General features: G+C 36.1%; 1 protein-coding gene across 1 annotated transcript; it reads left to right on the top strand.

The window, feature by feature from the left end:
* Nucleotides 1-6,813: 6,813 nt before the first annotated feature.
* On the top strand, nucleotides 6,814-9,151 carry LOC124885761. The gene is made up of 2 exons (XM_047394012.1): nucleotides 6,814-7,063; nucleotides 9,057-9,151. Exons 1-2 carry the CDS (start codon nucleotides 6,814-6,816, stop codon nucleotides 9,149-9,151), a joined length of 345 nt encoding a protein of 114 aa, XP_047249968.1.
* The last annotated feature ends 11,145 nt before the right edge of the window (nucleotides 9,152-20,296 follow it).

Here is a 20,296-nt window from a genome sequence, read left to right as displayed (position 1 = left end):
TACCATACAAGCTTCAATGGTTAAATGGTTATGGTGAGATAAAAGTGACTAGGCAAGTGGTGATTTTTTTCAAAGCCGGAAATTATCATGATGAGGTGCATTATAATGTGATACCCATGCAAGCTTGTCATATCTTGCTTGGGAGGACATGGCAATATGATCATTCAACCAAGCATAATGCGAGGACCAATCGGTACTCTGTTGATATGAATATTCATAAATTTACTCTCCATTTGCTTTTGCCATATTAAGTTAATGAGGGTTATAAAAAATTAAGAGAATTAAAAGAGAAGGGTAAGAAAAAAGGTAAGAAGGAGGACCAAACCAAGGAGAGGGATAAAGAAGAGAAGAATAAAAGGTTGAAATGAAATATTCCCTTGATGATGTTGACTAGGAGCAAAGATCCTTTTAAAGAGCATGATAACAAAACACCCATGCTCCTCTTAGCCCATGATTTTCATGCTAATCTCTCTACTTCACCTATCCCCCATTCTATTTCCCTTGTTTTGTAGGATTATGAAGATGTGTTCCCAAAGGACTTCCCTAAGGATTCCCCTCACTTTGGGGAATTAGGCACCATATTGATTTTGTGTTGGGTTCTCAATTACCCAAGAAACTAACCTATTAAAGTAACTCTTCGTCAAGAAATATATCTAAGAGAGAATGAGTCCATGTGTGGTTTGGGTGTTGCTAGTGCTAAATAAATATGGAACATAGTGTATGTGCGTTAATTGTAAAGCTATCAATAAAATAACAGTAAAGTATTGCCTCTCCATTCCCCATTTGGATGATACGCTTGATAAGTTGAATGGTCTTAGGTGTTTTCTAAGATTGATCTTAGGAGCGGGTACCACCAAATTTGGATGCAACCGGGTAATGAGTGAAAGACCATATTCAAGACCAAGTTTCATCTATATGAATGGTTGGTCATTCCTTTTGGCCTCACCAATACTCCTAGTACCTTTATGCGATTGATGAACCATGTGATGAAACCGTTCATAGGGAATTTTGTTATGGTATACTTTGATGATATTCTAGTTTATAGCAAATCCCTTGAAAACATGTCTTACATTTTCATAATGTGTTTGAAGTGCTTAGAAAAGATAAGTTGTATGCTAATCTTGAAAAATGTTCTTTTGATATGAATGAAGTTGTATTCTTGGGATTTGTTGGGAGTTCAAGAGGAGTCGAGGTGGATAAATCTAAGATAGATACCATCAATAATTGTCCAACTCCAAAATCAATTGGTGAAGTAAGAAGCTTCCCTGGGTTGGCTAGTTTTAATAGGCAATTTATCAAATGATTTAGTACCATAGGCGCTTCCTTGCCTGAGGTGATCCATAAGGATAAATCTTTTAAATAGGGTGATGAGCAAGCCAATGCATTTGAATCTTTTAAGGCTATTCTTAGCTCCGCCTATTTATTATAATTACCCAATTTTGATAAGATGTTTGAGATTGAATGTGATGCAATTAAGGTAGGAATAGGTGTTGTCTTAATGCAAGACCATAAACCTATTGCCTATTTTAGTGAAAAGCTCAAGGGTGCAACTATAAATTATTACTCCTAAGATCTAGAGTTATACTCCTTGATTAGAGCCTTAGGTAATTGGCAACATTATTTATGGTCCAAGGAGCTTATGATTTAAACCAATCATAAGTCCTTGAAACATCTCCAGGCCTAAGATAAACTCGATAAAATACATTCCAAGTGGATTTCTTTCCAAGAGACATTTTTTTATATAATTCAATACAAAAAAAGGAAATAAAATGTGATAGATGTTGCATTGTCTAGGAAGCATGTGCTTATCTTTACATCTTATTATAAATTGATGGGATTTGAGAGTCTAAAGATGATTTACCCTGAGGAACCAAAATTTGCAGAAATCTATCAAGATTGTGAGACATGGGCTAGCGAAAGGTGGAAGAGGGATAGTGTTTCTATGCCTACTCTAAGTTTATTGTTTATTATTTAAAGAAAGAAGGTTTTGTGTTCCCTATATCTCATGGAGAGAAGCACATGATGGGGGTATGATGGGTCACTTTGGAATTGACAAGACCCTTGTAATCCTAGAGGAACAATTCTAGTGGCCCAAGATGTGTCAAGATATTGCTAGAATTTGTGGCCAATGAATGAATTGAAGAAGTGAAAATCCTACTTTCTCTCTCAAGGATTATACACCCCATTTCCCACTAGTTGATTCCCATGGCTTGATATCTCTATGGATTTATTTCTGGGATTGCCTAGGATAAGAAGGGGTAGAGATTGCATTTTTGTTGTGGTTGATAGGTTCTCAAAAATGTTCCATTTCATTCTTTGTCACAAAATTTATGATGATTATAATGTTTCTTTTTTGTTTATTGAGCATGATGTTAAAATACATGGAATTTCGGAGGCTATTGTTAGTGATAGGGACTCTAAGTTCCTTAGTCACTTTTGGAAGTCGTTATGGGGGTAGGCTTGGCACTAAATTACTTTTATCAACGGTTTTCCCTCAATAAATAAATAGGAAAATAGAGATGGTAACTATAACCTTGGGTTTTATGTTGTGCACCTTTGTTAAAGGAAAAATGGCCTCTTGGGAGGACCACCTACCTTTAGTCAAATTTTTTTATAATCATGTTATCGATTTGACAATTGGTATGACTCCCTTTGAATGTTTTTATGGTTTAAGCCCTTATCACTTTAGATCTCAGTCCTTTGCCTAGTGAGGTGATTATAAGCTTAGATAGAGACAAGAGGGTGGAAACCATGAAGAAGTTGCATGAAAAGGTTAGAATTTTGCTTAAGAAGAAGAATCAAGAGGTGGCCAAAAGAGTAAACAAGGGAAGGAAGTGGCTTGTACTTGAACCAGGTTATTAGGTGAGGGTGAACCTCCATAAGGATAGGTTTCAAACCCAAATAAAATCCAAATTGATACCTTGAGGTGATGGTCCATTTTTCAAGTGCTTAAAAGAATAAATGGAACTATCGATAAGATTAACCTTCCTCCAAAATATCAAGTGCACAATACCTTTAATTTGTGTGATATTTCACTCTTTGACATGATATAAGATAATCACCCTTTGAATTTGAGGAAAAATTATTCTCAAGATAGAGAGGATGATACAATTTAAATTAGCTCCAATTCATTCCCTAGAAGTCAATCTCGGGACCTTTAAAGGATCCAAGGACTGTTCATAAATAGAAAGGTACTTGAAGAAACCTCTTTACCATTAAGAGGGTATCATTTGTTGATGAAATCACTCACATTGGTCCAAGGATCATTTGAGAAGACAAGGGAAGGCAAAACGGTGCTAGGAAGCCCCAAGGAAAGGACTTGCATCCAAGGTGCTTTGGATCTGCTTTTGATTAGCTTTAACATTTCAAGAGCGGATTAAAATAGCCCATAGTGGGCCTTTTCTTGCAATTGGGCCACTTTTGGGCCCTAAAAGTGTAATAATTAGCCTAAATTATAAATACTTTGGAGGTTGTCTCATTCTCTTAGTTTTTACTAGATTATTGATGAATTAATGAATATTTCTCCATTGAGTGAAAGTGTTGGAAAACTTTTGTTGAACTTTTGTTTAGAAACATTAGTTTAGAGGGCATTCATCTCTCTCTTGGTCACCGTAGGAATTATGTTTTTGAACTAGTTGTAATTAAGGGTATTAAGATTTGATATAACTTTTTGTTCTTTGTTACTCCTTCTTCTTGTGCCTAATTATCTATCTCTCCATTGATTGTCTTTACTTGATTTCATAGTTTATTTCTAATGTTGTAGTTTCATTTCGTATCTTGGACCCTATCTTGATGCAAATTTAGGAGGATATAGGTAGGAAAAAAGTGGTAGCTTTTGAGATTGGTGGCGATGGTATCCTGAGGTACTAAGGAAGATTATGTGTTCCCAATATTGATGGGTTGCGACGAAGGATTTTGGTTGAAGCTCATGGGTCACGTTATAAGGTTTATCCTAGTTTGACAAAAATGTATCATTATCTTAAGGAGATTTATGGGTGGAATAATATGAAGTGAGATGTGGCCAATTTTGTGGCTAAGTGCATAGTATGCTAGCAAGTGAAGTTGGAGCACTTGAGGCCCGGTGGGTTGACTCAAGAGATTGAGCTGCCAGTATGGATATAGGAAATAATTAATATGGATTTTATTACTGTCTAGGAGAGGCCTCTTCTCTCTCTTATGCTCAGAGGCCTCTTCTCTCTCTTATGCTCTTTCTCTAATAACATATCTTTCAATATCTTCTTTAACTTGTATGTGCTGTCGCCGGTGAAGCAAACGCCGGCGATAGGTAAGTACATTGCTCTATCTTTCTTCCTTGTTCTCTCCCTCTCCCTGCATTCACTTTGATGTGATTGGTCAGTCTCTGTGAAGTAGACACCGGAAATGAAACAACACCAACGATAAGTAGGCATACTTTTCTCTCTTCTTTTTTTTCTTGGTCTCTCTCTCTCTCTCTCCCCCTCTCTTTCTTTCCCCTCCTTCTCTTTTCCTTCTCTACTATCAGTAAATTTGCATAGGCAACAACTTTCTGGTTACTAGTTCGTGATTGTTTTTGGCAAACTGGTTTGATGGATATCGATGGTGAAGGCAGCAGAGCCAGAAAAAGTAGGTGGGGGCTCTATCGGATATTACAACTACTGTCCAGATTTGAGCCGGTGACTTTTTTGCAAAGTGATTCTGATGACCCAATTTGTCGGGTTCCAGCACAACAAGCAAGAGCAGATTACATGATATACGTATCCCTGTGACTTTTAACCCTTAAACTTTATTTTATCGCGTGGTTTTTCGGTATTTTTATTGCCTATAATTTGCATGGGATTTCTTGTCTATTATTTGAATTTTTAGTAGTTGTTGTTTTTAAAATTTGGATGTAGTGTGTGCTTTGAGGGTGTCTTTATTGTCTTGCTATTTTTGAACCTCTTCTGTTGCTTCTGTTGTGTAATGGCTTGGGTGGTAAATGATGGACTAGGGTCATATCCTGCGGGGCTTGGGGGGATGGGGGTGGAGTCGAGGTCAAGTGTTGGTTTAAAGTTGAGATGCGAAGGGAGGGATTTTAGGAGAGCAAATAAGAGAGTTGGTAAGTTAAGGGTAGGGTCGTGGAACATAGGGACCCTTCAGAGTAAGTCAATAGAGCTAGTTAAGATTCTTAGAAAGATAAGGATAAATATTACGTGTTTCTAAGAGACTAAATGGGTAGGTTCTAAGGCTAGAGATGTGGATGGGTACAAGTTGTGGTACTCAGGTAGTGATAGGCATAGGAATAGAGTAGGTATCTTAGTGGATGAAGGGCTTAGGGGGCAGGTAGTGGAGGTAAATAGGGTTAATAATAGGTTGATGACTATTAAGTTGGTCATTAGAGGGTTTACGGTGCACATCTGTAGTGCCTACGTGCCACAGGTGGACCTAGGCGAGGAGGAGAAGAGGAGATTTTGGGAGGTTTTGGATAATGTGATTCAAGGTGTTCCAGTTCGGAGAAGATTTTCATTAGAGGGGACTTCAATGGGCATATCGGGATTTTGCCGATAGGGTACGATAATGTGCATGGACGCTTTGGTTTTGGGGATAGAAACTTTGAGGGAGCTGCTCTTTTGGACTTTGCAAGGGCCTTTGGGTTGGTGGTAGTGAATTCTAGCTTTTCGAAGAAAGAGAAGCATCTGGTTACTTTCCATAGTAGGATAACCAAGACTCAGATCGACTTTTTGCTACTTAGGAACGAGGATAGAGCTTTGTGTAAAGATTGTAAGGTTTTTTTGAATGAAAATCTTGTGACCCAACAAAGACTCCTGGTGATGGATATGGTTATAAAGATAGGCAAGAAGAGCAGGGGTGGGGAGGGTATAAATAGAGTTAGGTGGGGTAGCCTAACTTCAGTTAGTGCATTAGAGATAGAGGCAAAGTTAGAGGAGATAGGGGCATAAGAGTATCGGGGAACATGGATAGTATATGGGATAGGGCTACGGGTTGCATTAAGGAAACTGCTAAAGAGGTTTTGGGTGACTTGAAGGGCTGGTCTGGCCGGCATCGGGGGGATTGGTGGTGGAATGAAGAAGTTAAGAAGAAGGTGGAGACAAAGAAGGTAGATTACATTAAGTTGGTTAAGAGTAAGGATAAGGAGGAGAAGCAGGTGAGTAGGGAGGAGTACAAGTTAGCCAAGAAAGAGGTTAAGTTAGTAGTTAAGACTGCTAAGACTTTAGCTTTTGAGAGACTATATTCGAGTTTAGAGGAGAGAGGCGGGGAAAAGAGGTTGTATAGGATTTCCAAAACTAGGAAGCGTAAGGGTCAGGATCTAGACCAAGTGAAGTGCATTAAGGAAGAGGATGGCAAAGTTTGGGTGGAGGATGTTCTAATTAAGAAAAGATGGAAGTCCTATTTTCATAAGCTCTTGAATGATGAGGGGGACAGAAGTATTGTGTTAGAGGAGTTGGAGCACATCGAGAAATCTCGTAATTTTGGCTACTGTCGGCATTTTAAGGTGGAGAAAATCTGTGAGGCATTCGCAAGATGCAAAGGGGCAGGGCGACGGGGCCCGATGAGATTCTGGTGAATTTTTGGAAGTTTGCTAGCGGAGCAGGGTTGAGGTGGCTAACCTAGTTGTTTAACAATATTTTCAAGACTATTAAGATGCTCGAGGCATGGATATGAAGCATGATGATCCCTTTATATAAGAAAAAAAAGGTCATTCAGAGTTGTAATAACTATCATGGTATTAAGTTGTTGAGTCACACGATGAAGATTTAGGAAAGGGTGGTGAAGCAGAGGTTGAGGAAGATAGTTCCTATTTCAAAGAATCAATTTAGGTTTATGCCTGGTCGTTCGATGACTGAGGCAATTCACCTAGTTCGGAGGCTGGTAAAACAGTATAGAGAGAGGAAGAGGGATCTACACATAGTGTTTATTGACTTAAAAAAGGCATATGACAAGGTCTCAGGGGAGGTTCTTTGGAGATGCTTGAAGGCGATAGGGGTCCCAGTGGTTTACATTTATTTGATTAAGGACATATATGAGGGGGCAAAGACTCAGATACGGATAGTGGAAGGGGATTCCAGGCATTTCTCGATCTTGACAGGTTTGCACCAGGGATCGACTCTTAGTCTTTTTGTATTTACCTTGGTGATAGATGTGTTTACATCGAATATACGAGGGGGGTACCTTGGTGTATGCATTTTATGGATGATGTATTTTTGATTGATGAGTCGCACCGAGGTGTCAATGATAAGTTGGAGGTTTGGAGACAAACTTGAGTAGGACCAAGACGGAGTACTTGGAGTACAAGTTTAGTGTTTCGAGGCAGGAGAATGGAGTGGTAGTGAAGTTGGAGTCGCAGACGGTTTGTAAGAGGGATAGTTTTAAGTATCTGGGGTCTATGATCTAAGGGAATGGAAGATTGAAGAGGATATCTCTCACCATATTGGGGAAGGTTGGATGAAATGGAGGCTAGCCTCAGGAATTTTATGTGACAAAAAGTTGCATCTCAAGCTTAAGGGTAAATTCTATAGAGCTGCGGTCCGTTCGGCCATGTTATATTGGACGGAGTGTTAGCCTGTTAAGAATTTTCATGTCCAAAAGTTGAAGGTGGTAGAAATAAGAATGTTGTGTTGGATGTGCGGACTTACGAGGGATGACAGGGTCAGAAATGAGATTATTCGGGAGAAGGTAGGAGTGTCTTAAGTGGAGGATACGTTGCGGGAACTGAGGTTGAGATGGTTTGGCCACGTATGAGAAGGGGAATCCGTGCCCCAATTCATAGGTATGAGAGGTTGTCCTTAGAGGGTTTCAATTGGGGTAAGGGTATACCAAAGATTTACTGGATAGGAGTGATTAGACATGACATGGAGTAGTTACAGCTTACTGCGGACATGACCCTCTATAGAAAGGTTTGGAGGAAGAGTACTAAGTTAGAGGGCTAAGGTGTGTGGTCGATTCATAGTCTGTAAGTAGGAGGGTTAAGCGTAGCTTGGTTGGGAGTTCTAGATTTAGGGGAGAGGGGGTCTTTCATTTGGTAATTGCACATATTTTTTGTGGATGATGCTTCTCTGTTATTTTATTATTTTTCTCACCTTTTGGTATGGTCCTTCGTCATGAGCCGGGGGTCTATAGGAAACAGCCTTTCTACTCCCTCGGGGGTAGTGGTATGGACTGCATATATTTTACCCTCCCCAGACCACACTATGTGGGAATATACTGGGTTTGTTGTTATTTTTATTGTTGTTGATTTTATTCTTGGTCTTCTACGGTCTCGCCATCAGTTTGACTCTATTTGGGTCATCGTGGATAGGATGACTAAGTCCGCTTATTTCTTGCCTGTGAGGAATAATTTTTCTGCTGAGAACTATATGAATTTGTATATCTAATAGATTATGAGGTTACATGGTGCTCCAGTTTCTATTATTTCCGGTTGTGGTACCCATTTCTCATCTTACTTTTGGAGGTCATTCCAGCGAGGTTTGGGGACTAAGGTAACCCTTAGTACCACTTTTCACTCGCAGACGGATGGGCAAGTGGAATGCATAATTCAGGACTTGGAAGATAAGTTTTACATTTGTGTATTTGATTTTGGTGGGAGTTGGGTTGATCACTTGCCTCTCATAAAGTTCACGTATAACAACAGTTGTCACTCTAGCATTGGTATGGCTTAGTTTGAGGCTTTGTATAGTAGGAGGTGTAGGTCTTCTATTGGCTTGTTTGAGGCTTGTTAAAAAGGCTATTTGGCCCTGATTTGATTCACCAAGCCATGGAGAAGGTGAAGGTAATTTGGGATAGGCTTAAGACAGCCCAAAGTTGCCAAAAGTCCTACGTGGATATGAGACGAAGGAAGTTAGAGTTTAATATTTATGACTACGTGTTCTTAAAGGTTTCTCATTTGAAAGGCGTGATGAGGTTTGGGAAGAAGGGAAAGATCATTCCCCATTATATTGGTCTGTATTTTATTTTGAAGAGGGTTGGTAATGTTGTATATGAATTGGAGTTTCCTTCTAGCTTGACCTCCATTCATCCGGTCTTCAATGTCTCGATGTTGAGGAAGTATGTGGGTGATTCTTCGTTGGTTGTTCCTTTTGAAGGTGTGGCCCTTTTGAATTTCTTGTCTTCTAAGGAAGTTTCGGTAGAGATCTTGGATCAGCAAGTCCATCAATTGCGAACGAAGGACGTGGCTTAGGTAAAGGTTCTTTGGTGGAACCAAAAGTATGAGGAAGCTACTCGAGAAGCCGAGGAGGATATGAAGTCCAAGTATCTATTCCTATTCCCTATTTTGGAAAATTGTTCTTAAGGTATATGTGTGCTCTTTACATTTTTGTTTTTAGTCTTTGTTAAAGTTAAGTGTGGGAGTGTTTCTATGCTAAATCGTGCTAACGTATGCATTGACCCATTATTCGAGGATGAATGGTCCTAAGGAAGGAGAATGTAACACATGGAATTTTTTACCCTTGAAATTTTCTATAATTTTATCCTCATTGTCCTGACTACAACTTACCCTATGAGTCGTAGGGAGTTTTGACAAGTCGTTGGACCCAAATCGTATCCTAACCAGTGTGTGTGGCTAATTCTTCTGCTCTGAGTACGAGTGGCCACTACAAGTCGTGAGGACTCATTACGGGCCGTTGCATGCAAATTATAGGATGTCCAGGGTATACCAAAATGGTTTTTGTGTTGACTACGACTAGACCCTATGAGTCCTAGGGGTCCCATTACGAGCCATGGTATACGAGTCATAAGGTCAACAGTAGGTGCTCCTAGTGAGACTATCTTGATAATGACTCATGGAGACAAGTTTTAATGAGTTGTGATGAGTCATTATGAGACCCGTAATGGTTGCCGGTTTATTTTTCCATAAATGGGGGTATATTAGATATTTTCCTCATATCCAAATAATAATCCATGACCTATAAACATACTTGGGTCCCTATATTCATTGATAACACACTCCAAACACTGTTTCTTCTCTCTCAAGTCTCTCAAGCATCCATACTTAGGGTTTCCAAAAATTGGGTCAAGTAGAGCTTCAATGGTTGAATTCTCTCCTTAATCTTGGGTATTTCAGGCATGTTACTCTTCCCAAATTATTACTTTGCTAAAAGCGTGTTCTTTAAAATATTATTCATACGGTTTTGATGTTGGTTTTGAACATGGGTTGAGGGTTTTGAATAATTGTTGTTTATGGGATGTTTCATGTTTGTATTGCAATTGGTTATGTTTAAATAGTAGTTTTGAAACCAATTTGATACATAGGTAAGGTAAATAAACTAGGGGATTGTGAATTCCCCAAATTCGGCGAATATTGACAGTTGAATTGGTAATAACCTCAACCCCTATTGTGAAATTTGTTTTGAATATGTAAAGTATACAAATTGAATTACTCTTGAACTATTTCATAATGTGAAGAGTTAATGAAGCATAATGATTTTGAATTGAACTGAACGGGTTGTGTAATTCCCTAAGCTAATGTATAATTGAACTAAAAGTTAGTGAATTTCCTGATAAATTATTTTGGCATGTTGATATTACCTTGCAAGTGCAGTTGGTATGACGATAACAATAGTGTATGCCTAAATATATATCATGGTTAAATAAATGGAAATGTGTGTTAAATATTTTAATTGGGCTTTAATGAGGGTTCTATAGCTGAGTCATGAGAGTAGAGGTCCCTAGAGACCAACACCAAAAACTGTGGTTGACGATGTGAGGGTTTACATAATGGGGTAGTTCGGGTCACCTTTTAATATTATCACATGATTAGGAGGTTTGAGTCTCCCATATTACATTACATAATTGGGTGCTTCAGTCACCTTGGTATGTCAAGAGGTTTGAGTCCCCCTTGGTTCATAGGTACATCTTCTGGTTCGTGCAGTTACACACACTAAGGACCTTCCATCTTGGGAAAAACTGAACCCATATAGCCCGTGGGTGACTTCTTATGTTATGATGGTTGAGCTAAAAATCCAGGCTAAAATTGTAAAGTAAATGTTAAGCCTTGTTCCCTATCCCGGCATGTGATATATATAAATATATATATATATATATATATATATATATATATATGCATCTATTTATGTGCATTTGATTTTTAACTTATCTTGAAGCATTTATCATTGCTTTATTTTGCTCCCTTACCCCTGAGTTACATGCTAGTTCTCAACCAACTAACCATCTACGGACGTTGTATCCCCACACGATATAGGCACTGGAGATACTTCTACTTTTAATGCATAGAGTTAGATAGATCAGCTCGATCCGTTATTTTGTTGTGGTGAAGTGGTGAGTTTCCATTCTCCGAAAAACTTACAAATTTCATCAGTTCCTTTCATAGAGTAGAATTGAGAGTTTACATTTTCATTAACATTGTCATTGCCATTGTCAGGGTCAGGGGTATGTCCCGAAACTTTATTGATTTCTATTTTATATAGAAGGCTTTTTTGAAATACTGTGGACTTGGGTGGTGATGTTGGTCTCTTACCGGTTATCGATTATAGACATGTCTTAAATTTCTGTTAGGTTTTTCTTATGCTATCTTGTTATATGTTCAGAATTCATTCGATGTTGGGGGTATTATGTTCTGTTGGTTAGGTGCAGGGGGTGGTCTCTGATCCTCATTGGACTTAAGATAATCGTCACGTCCAGGACCTAGTTCGGCTCATGACACTCCACTCTGCCGCTGACCTCCACCGTGATCTGAATATCAAAACTTTTTACTCTACCTCTCCCCAATTTATGTTTACTTCTTTTCCTCCTTGAACTGTTGTATTTACACCACAAGTGGAGAGATATCCGTATCCTTGTTCAACAAGGCGGCTTTGCTCTCAAAATTAGATCACGGGATAACCCAGAAGCAAATTTCCATATTCTAGCTCTCACGGAAGACACTAGCTCAGGAGCATAACAGGATAATTGGTGAAACTTCAAGGCATACTCTTTCATAGTCATCCTGCCTTGCCTCAAATTCACAAACTCCTTAGCCTTTACTTTCCTCAACTCCTGAGGAAATAAATGGTCAAGAAAGGCATCAGAGAAATCATCCCACATGGACAACTCAGCATCATCACCTCTCGACTGATCCAACTCCTCATACCACTGGTATGCCCTATCCTTTAACTGATATGCGAAAAACTCCATACCCTCAGAGTCAGAATCATGCATAACTCGAAAGATCTTCTCCATTTCATCTATAAATCCTTGAGAATCTTCCTCATAAACTGTCCGACTTGAGTAACCTCAAAAGAACTCACAACAGTACCAGAAGGACCCAACTGACATGACTAAGATGTCACCAACTAGGTCAATAGATGAATAGATCGATGAAACTTAGCATAAGAAATATCTCCCTAGGATGGTAGGGCGTGATCATCATCAGCCCGAGGGGCTCGAGGAGGACTGTTGTGACCGGTGGAACTCTACGTGAGCAAACAGGAGCTGGAGCCCTAGACCGGGTTTGAACCCCATATATAGAACAAGCTCAATTGATATTATCCCCAGATAGGACAGAAGGGTTTCCACGTGCACCAGATTTTCCTGGAGGCATGATCTGTAATGGGAACAAATAGGGATTAGAGGAGATTCAAGACCTTAGACTCTATATCCCAAAATAGAACAATAAGAAAGGGAAATATTCCTAACAATCTCATAGCCTCTCCCTTATAAGTGTGGCATGCTACACACCCATAAAAGAGACTCTAATTAACACGGCTTTGTGGACACACAACAATACCAAGCCTAGGCTCTGATACCATTTTTTTCATGACCTGAACCAGGGCCTGGCCATGACGGGTATCTCAAGTCCCCACAGAAGACCAGAGACCACCCTTATTACCTAGCCAAACAGGATACAACACTAGCAACGACTTAATTCTAAACATATGACAAAATAACATACTTGAAAACTTAAAAGATATTTAAGTTTTTCCAACAACCGATAATCTGCAACCAATAACCAATAACCAATACCAAGGTCTACAGTAATATCCATAAAGCCTTTGCCAAACCGAAAATAATCTAGGTCAGAACATGCCCCCGACCCTGAAAATGACAATGAAAATATTAATATAAACTATTTAATTCTAATTTATGGAAGCAGGCCAATGGAATGATCATGTCTTTCGGTGAATGGAAGCTCACCACTTCACCTTAAATGATCAACGAACTAATTTGATCCACCTAACACTATGTAGGAAAAGCAAAAGTATCTCTGATGCCTACATCGCCTGGGGAATACAGCATCCGAAGAGGATTAGTGGGTTGAGCAATAGCATGTAACTTAGGGATAAGGATAAAATAATGAAAATTCAAAATCCAGTTCAACTCAATCTACATATTCACATATATGTGTGCATACATATATTCTAATATAAAATTGTTAGGATAGGGAACAAGGCTTAACATGCCTCTTTAAAAGTTTAGCCTGGATTGTGTAGCTTAAACATAATATAATAGTACCCATGGGATACATGGGCCCCAGCTCTCACCCCCTTGTCGGGCCCAATGCGTGTAGCCACATGAACCGGAGAATAATCTCATATATATGCATAGAGGACTCAAACCTCCCAACTATATACTAAGGTGACTTAAGTACCTAATCATGTAATATATTATGGGGACTCAAACGTCCCAATCATATAATAAAATAGACTCTAACCATCTGGTAATAAGCAAGGGACTCGAACCCCAGGCCATTTAACCCCCCCAGTAAACAAGGTTTCCAGTATTGGTTCCTCAAGACTGCCACTTTCATGACCCAGCTACAAAACCCTCTTTTAAGCCCCTTTAAAATATTTATTGCACATTCCCATTTATTGAACCATAATGCACATTCAGGCATGCACTGTTGGTATTGTCATACCAACTACACTTCTAAGGTAACATCAACATGCCATTTGGATTCCATTAACTCGGGAGAACAACTCCCAGTATTCATTAATACAAAGTGGGGAAAACCAACTCCCTTTGTTCATTAAATCGAACCATCATGTTTCAATAATCTCTTAATAACATGAAATTTTTCCAAAAATAGTTCAATGCAATTTTTATTCGTACTCAAAACCACTTTCACAAAGTTGGGTTAGGGTAATTTCCAATTCAATTGTCAATATTCACAAAATTTGGGGTATTCAAAATCCCCTAGTTTATCACCATACCCATTCATCATAATTTAAGACATAAACAATGTCTATTTAAACATGAAATATTCCATACACAACAACCATTCAAAACCCTCAACTCATGTTCCAAAACCAACATCAAAACCACATGGAGAACTATTTAAAACACATATTTTCACAAAGTAATAGTTAAGGAAGAGTAACATGCCTAAAATACAAAAACTTATGGAGATAAATCAACCCTTAGGCCCTTATATGACTAACTTCTTGGAAACCCTAAGTATCTTACTTGAGAGAATTTAGAGAGTTTGAGAGAGTGTATTGATTATAAATAGTATGTTAATATAGTCCTAAAGAGGGTTTTAAGTTATGGGGGATAAGTGGGGTAGGAGGTAAATTACCAGGATTCCCTTAACTAAAAGGCTAAAAATCAATGTCCAGTCGCTAGGGATGACCTCACGACTCGTAGGGTCACCCCGTGACTCATTTAGTCCAGTCATAATCTGGATAGTGTCTAGGGCCACCTCAAACTAGTCAGGTTATGAGATGCACCATACGACTTGTATCCATTCCTTATGAGTCGTAACATTCTTATCGAGGTTGCAATAGGAACTTAGGATAGTACACTGGTTCCCCTACGATTAGAACACTATGACTCGTTATGAGTCTTGACGAATCACAACCTCTAGTCGTAGTCACAATAGAAATTGTAGACCAACATATTGGAAAGGCTACAATTGGTTCTTTAAGACTCGTAATGACCCGTGATGACTCGTAGGAAGGGTCGTCATCTGGGTAGTAAGTCTAGAAACTCAAAAATTTTCAAGGACCAAAATTTGGGGTGTTACACTTTTGTTGTATAATCATTATCCCGAGAAACCATCCATATAAATTTGGACCAGGGCAATTTCTATGGGATTTCCATTCTTATTTGTAGCAGTGAGAGGCTTCGAAGGACTTTGAAAAGTCCATTGAACCCTTAAAATTAGTCTAATCACTATTGAATCTCTACACTGCCACCAAAACTTGATCCCTTCTTCAAACTTGACACATAAACATTAGCAAAACCATTATTAAATTATAATATGGTATCGACACCACCTTTTAGTTCCCTCAGCCTTAGCAGTTAAGACCTATCAAACTTAACTATAAAATGCAATATCTTATTTGAATGATTAATGCCTAATCGGTAAAAAAATAAACTTCACAAAATCATTGTACTTTATGTGTGTTTTCACGATAACCTGATCACTAATACATACCTCCCACATATAAAGTAGTTCCATCTGCATGCGGTTTATTCCTCGAACCCATCTTTACTCTAGCCTTTTATGTTGGTCGAGCAAAAGTTGATCCACTTTCACTTTGTTTTCTTTTGGGAGATATATTATATTTACAAATAAGAGAAAAACAAATAAAACATTACAATTGATGTCTGCATCATTTTTAAAAAAGGTAACATAAAATTCAATAAATAAAACATACTACAGTAAGAATTCCAACACATGACCCATTTGTTACAACAGATAACCAACATGTTGCAATAGATAGATCATCTATTGGAAGAAATCAAGACAGTCTTACTACTGGTTTGATTTCTTCCAACAGGTAATTCATCTGTTATAATAGATGGGTTATCTGTTGGAAGAGCTATTTTATTCATTCCAACAGCTAAATCATGAGTTGCAACAAATGGGGAATCTATTGAAAGACCTATTTTAATATCTTCCACAATATGTTCCACCAGTTGCAACACCAACACCACCAATACCACAAACACCAATACCAACACTAATAATACAAACAACACCAAAAATATCAACAACACAAAAACAAATAACAAAACTAACAACAAACAAATAATACCAATAGTGCCAAGCTTCTTAATTTCTCCCAATATATGATCAATCTATTACAATAGATGAGCCATCTGTCTAAAGAACTCAATCTAGGTTTTTAATTCTTCCAACAGATGGCCAATCTATTGCAATAAATGAACCATCTTTTGGAAGAACTCAAGCTTCATACTTTTTTCGATTATTTAATAAAAAAGAGGTTCGTAAATAAATATGATTTGGGTAATGGGTAAATAAATAAAAATAACAGATGTAAATAACTAATGTAAAAATATGATATTCACAATTTTCATAAAAAGACATGAAAGACTTCATAAAACAAGAAAAGAAGACAAGAATAGTAGAGAGTCCAGAAAAGTATACCATACCTACCATGTCAAAAGAAAAGGGATCAAAAGACCAAAAGGAGGTGAACGATAAATATTTATATTGAAAGAGAAGAAAAGATATAGATTTACTTGGTAATGAGATTCTAATCGTCAAGCAAAAGAGGAGAAAAAAGAGGAAAAATAAAGAGATGATTAGGATTACCCTAAAAATAGAAGAGAGAAAGAAAAAAGAAGAGATAGGAGAAAATTAATTTTATGGTTGAGGAGATCTTCTAGAGATAGGTCTAAATATTTATTTATGGTGGTGAACATTTCAGAATAAGGACGAGATGACATATGACATTAAAAAACAAGATAAGACAACACAAGGGGGATTTTTGATTTATCCTAAAAATGTTTGACTTTCTTAGTATTTCATCTTTTTTTTAATTTCGAACAAAAAATTGCTTTAAAATAAGAAAGATCTTCCAACAGATAGGTCATCTATTATAAAAGATGTTGATATTTGTTTGATAATTTTTAATAGATATGTCATCTATTGCAACAGATGTCGACATTGATTTGATAATTTCCAATAGATGAGTCAACTATTGCAATAAATGTTTATATCTATTTGATAATTTCCAACAGATAAGTCATTTGTTATAATAGATGTCTACATATGTTTGAGAATTTCACACATATGAGTTAAATGTTCCAACAGATGTCTATATTTGTTTGATAATTTTGAATAGATAAGTCATTTATTCCTATAGGTTGATTATCTATTGTAATAGAAATCTATAAGTATTTGATAATTTTCAACAGATGTACCATTTGTTGCAACAGGTTAGTCCTCTGTTTATTCAAATCAAGCCATTATTTATAATAACTAAATCGACTTAGATAGAATTAAAGGTGAATTGATAAGTTCAATTATAATTTCAATTCGTCTCATTGCAATCACATGATCTACTATTGTATTCATCCTGAGTAGAGTTATCAATTTGACCATTTTTCTTAAAATGATTCAAATCAAGTCATTATTTGTAATAACTAAATTTATTTATCTATAATTAAAGATAAATTGTATAAGTTCTATTATAATTTTAATTGATCTCATTGCAATCACATGATCTACTATTGTGTTTGTCTTGAGTAGAGTTATAAATTTGACCAATTTTACTTGAAATGATTCAAATCAAGCCATTATTTGTAATAACTAAATTTATTTATCTAGAATTAAATATGAATTTATATGTTCAATTATAATTTCAATTGATCTTATTGCAATAACATGATCTGCTATTGTGTTCGTCCTGAGTAGAATTATCAATTAGACCAATTTTACTTGAAATGATTCAAATAAAGCTATTATTTGTAATAACTAAATTGATTTATCTAGAATTAAAGATGAATTAATAAGTTCAATTACAATTTCAATTGATCTCATTGCAATCACATGATCTACTATTTTGTTCATCCCTGGGTAGAGTTATCAATTTGACTAATTTTACTTGAAATGATTCAAATCAAGCCATTATTTTTAATAACTAAATTAATTTATCTATATTTATAGATGAATTGATAAGTTCAACTACAATTTTAATTGATCTCACAACAATCACATGATCTACTATCAATTTGAGTAGAGTTATCAATTTGACTAATTTTTACTTGAAATAGTGCAAATAAAGCATTATTTGTAATAATTAAATTTATTTATCTAGAACTATATATGAATTTATATTCAAGAGAAGGAGGATGAGTAGGACCTAGCTTTAGGGGCGGAATCAAAGTGAAGAAATTCGTTCATGCTAAGATGATCTTTATGAAAGGCCAGTTTTGTTGATGAATTCCTAGTGAGAATGAAGAAGAAGAGAGATTTTCTTTTTAACAGGAAAATTTGGTCACGTAGTTCTTCTATTTCGCCGGAATTCGTTGTTTGCTCCATACAAATTTACAATGGAAAAACTCCTATTCGTTATAAGATTACTGTAGGAAAGGTTGGTTATAAATTTGAAGAGTTTGCTTCTACACAAAAATGAAGACCTTCAAGTATAAATATTGGATCGGAAAGTAAAAGGGGGAAAAAGTAAAGTCTAAATGCATATGGAAAGAAAAGGAAATCCAATTTCGATAAGACTTGATCTGAATCGTAGTTCAGATTCAAGTTGGTTTAGTGAGGGTGACAGCAAAAGTCACTGAATAGGTCAGTCTTCAATTAGTTCGGACTTATTTAGTATTTAATTGGAACCAAGACAAAAAAGTTTTTCTTGCAAAGAAGCTTGTGCTTTTTTTGTGTAACTAAGCATAAATAGTTTGATTTGATATTTCCTAAGAACTAACTTAGTGAAATCCCCTATTTTTTATGTCAAAAAAATGATCCATTGGGGTTAGAATTCTCTTTGATAGTGGATTAGATTGTATGAATATCAACCCTTTTTCTTCCATTTATTCTTATTCCAAGGAAAACAATCAAAAATCTCTTAACCAACCTCAAGGAACTATTCATACGTTGATGAATAGAAATAAAAAATGTTAGTCGTTGATAATTTTGTCAGCAACCAATTGTTCTTACAATTTCAATTGATCTCGTTACAATCACATGATCTACTATTGTGTTCGTCCTGAGTAGAGTTATCAATTTGACCAATTTTACTTGTAATGATTCAAATTAAACCATTATTTGTAATAACTAAATTGATTTAGCTAGAATTAAAGATGAATTAATAAGTTCAATTACAATTTCAATTGATCTCATTCCAATCACATGATTTACTATTATGTTCGTCCTGAATAGAGTTATCAATTTGGCCAATTTTACTTGAAATGATTTAACTTATTTCAACAAATGAGTCAGCTATTGGAAATTATCAAATATATATACAAATCTGTTGCAGCAGATGACTCATCGATTGCAACAAATGATTTTATTTGTTAGGTTATTTCCAACATATTACTTATCTATTACAATAGATGACTCATCTGTTGTAACAAATTATTTTATCTATTTGGTGATTTCCAACATATTACTTATCTGTGGCAACAGATAAGTAATACATTGGAACAAATGTTTTTATTTGTTAAAATTATCAAACAGATATAAATATTTAATTAATAATAAATTAATATTAAATTCATTATGGTTACACTTGAATAGCTAAAAACTGAAAACTAATTAGTGTGAAACTAATTTTATTTATTATTAAATAGTTAAAATTTATCTCTTTTAAAAAAACAATTATGTTCAATTATGACTAAATTAATATTTTCAAAACTTGTCATTCTTTTTCAAAATACAAATCAACCCATAATTATGAATGCATAATAAAAATGCAAGGGGTCAATTATTTTTCAAACAAGGGGTCAATTATTTTTTAAACCATTTCATGTAGTTGCGAAAAATGCTTCACCTATTCAAATCTCTTTCTCTCTATTCTCTTTCTCTCTCAATAATGCAAATAATAACTAATCAATAGTTTGCTTAAATCTTCACAATAGATTAATTTTCTTCTCATTTTTACCACATAGTTGTTGTTTTCAACTTCCTTCTTGCTTATATCCATTATTTTCTCACTCTTTATAGGTAACACAGTTTGAGATGAGTTCTATATTTGCTATGTTTTCATGAAATTAGGCTTTTTAGTTAATCATGAAAAATAAGACTTTTAATTGTATTATCTTTGAGTATGGGTTAATAATTTTGAGTTTTGACGCTTAATAATGTAGAAAAAACTTGAGAAACCCCTAGTTATTATTTTATTTATTGTTGGATTTGTTATTATTTTTGTTTTATTGATGTTGTTGATGTTGATGGTGTTGGTGTTGGTGATGTTGGTATTAGTACTGGAGTTGGTAGTGTTTTAGTGATGTTTGTATCGGTGTTAAAGGTGTTGGTATTTGTGGTTTTGATATTAGTATTAATGGTGTTATTAGTATTAGTGGTGTTGGTATTGGTGGTGGTGGTGGTGATGGTATTAGTATTGGTGATGATGGTGGTGGTGGTGGTGGCATTGGTGGTGGTGGTGGTATTGGTGGTGTCAGTGTT

The sequence above is a fragment of the Capsicum annuum genome, chromosome 7 (assembly GCF_002878395.1).
Source record: "Capsicum annuum cultivar UCD-10X-F1 chromosome 7, UCD10Xv1.1, whole genome shotgun sequence".
Lineage (NCBI taxonomy): Eukaryota > Viridiplantae > Streptophyta > Magnoliopsida > Solanales > Solanaceae > Capsicum > Capsicum annuum.
Note: the sequence above shows the minus strand (reverse complement) of the source record. Positions and strands in the feature narration are given on the sequence as shown.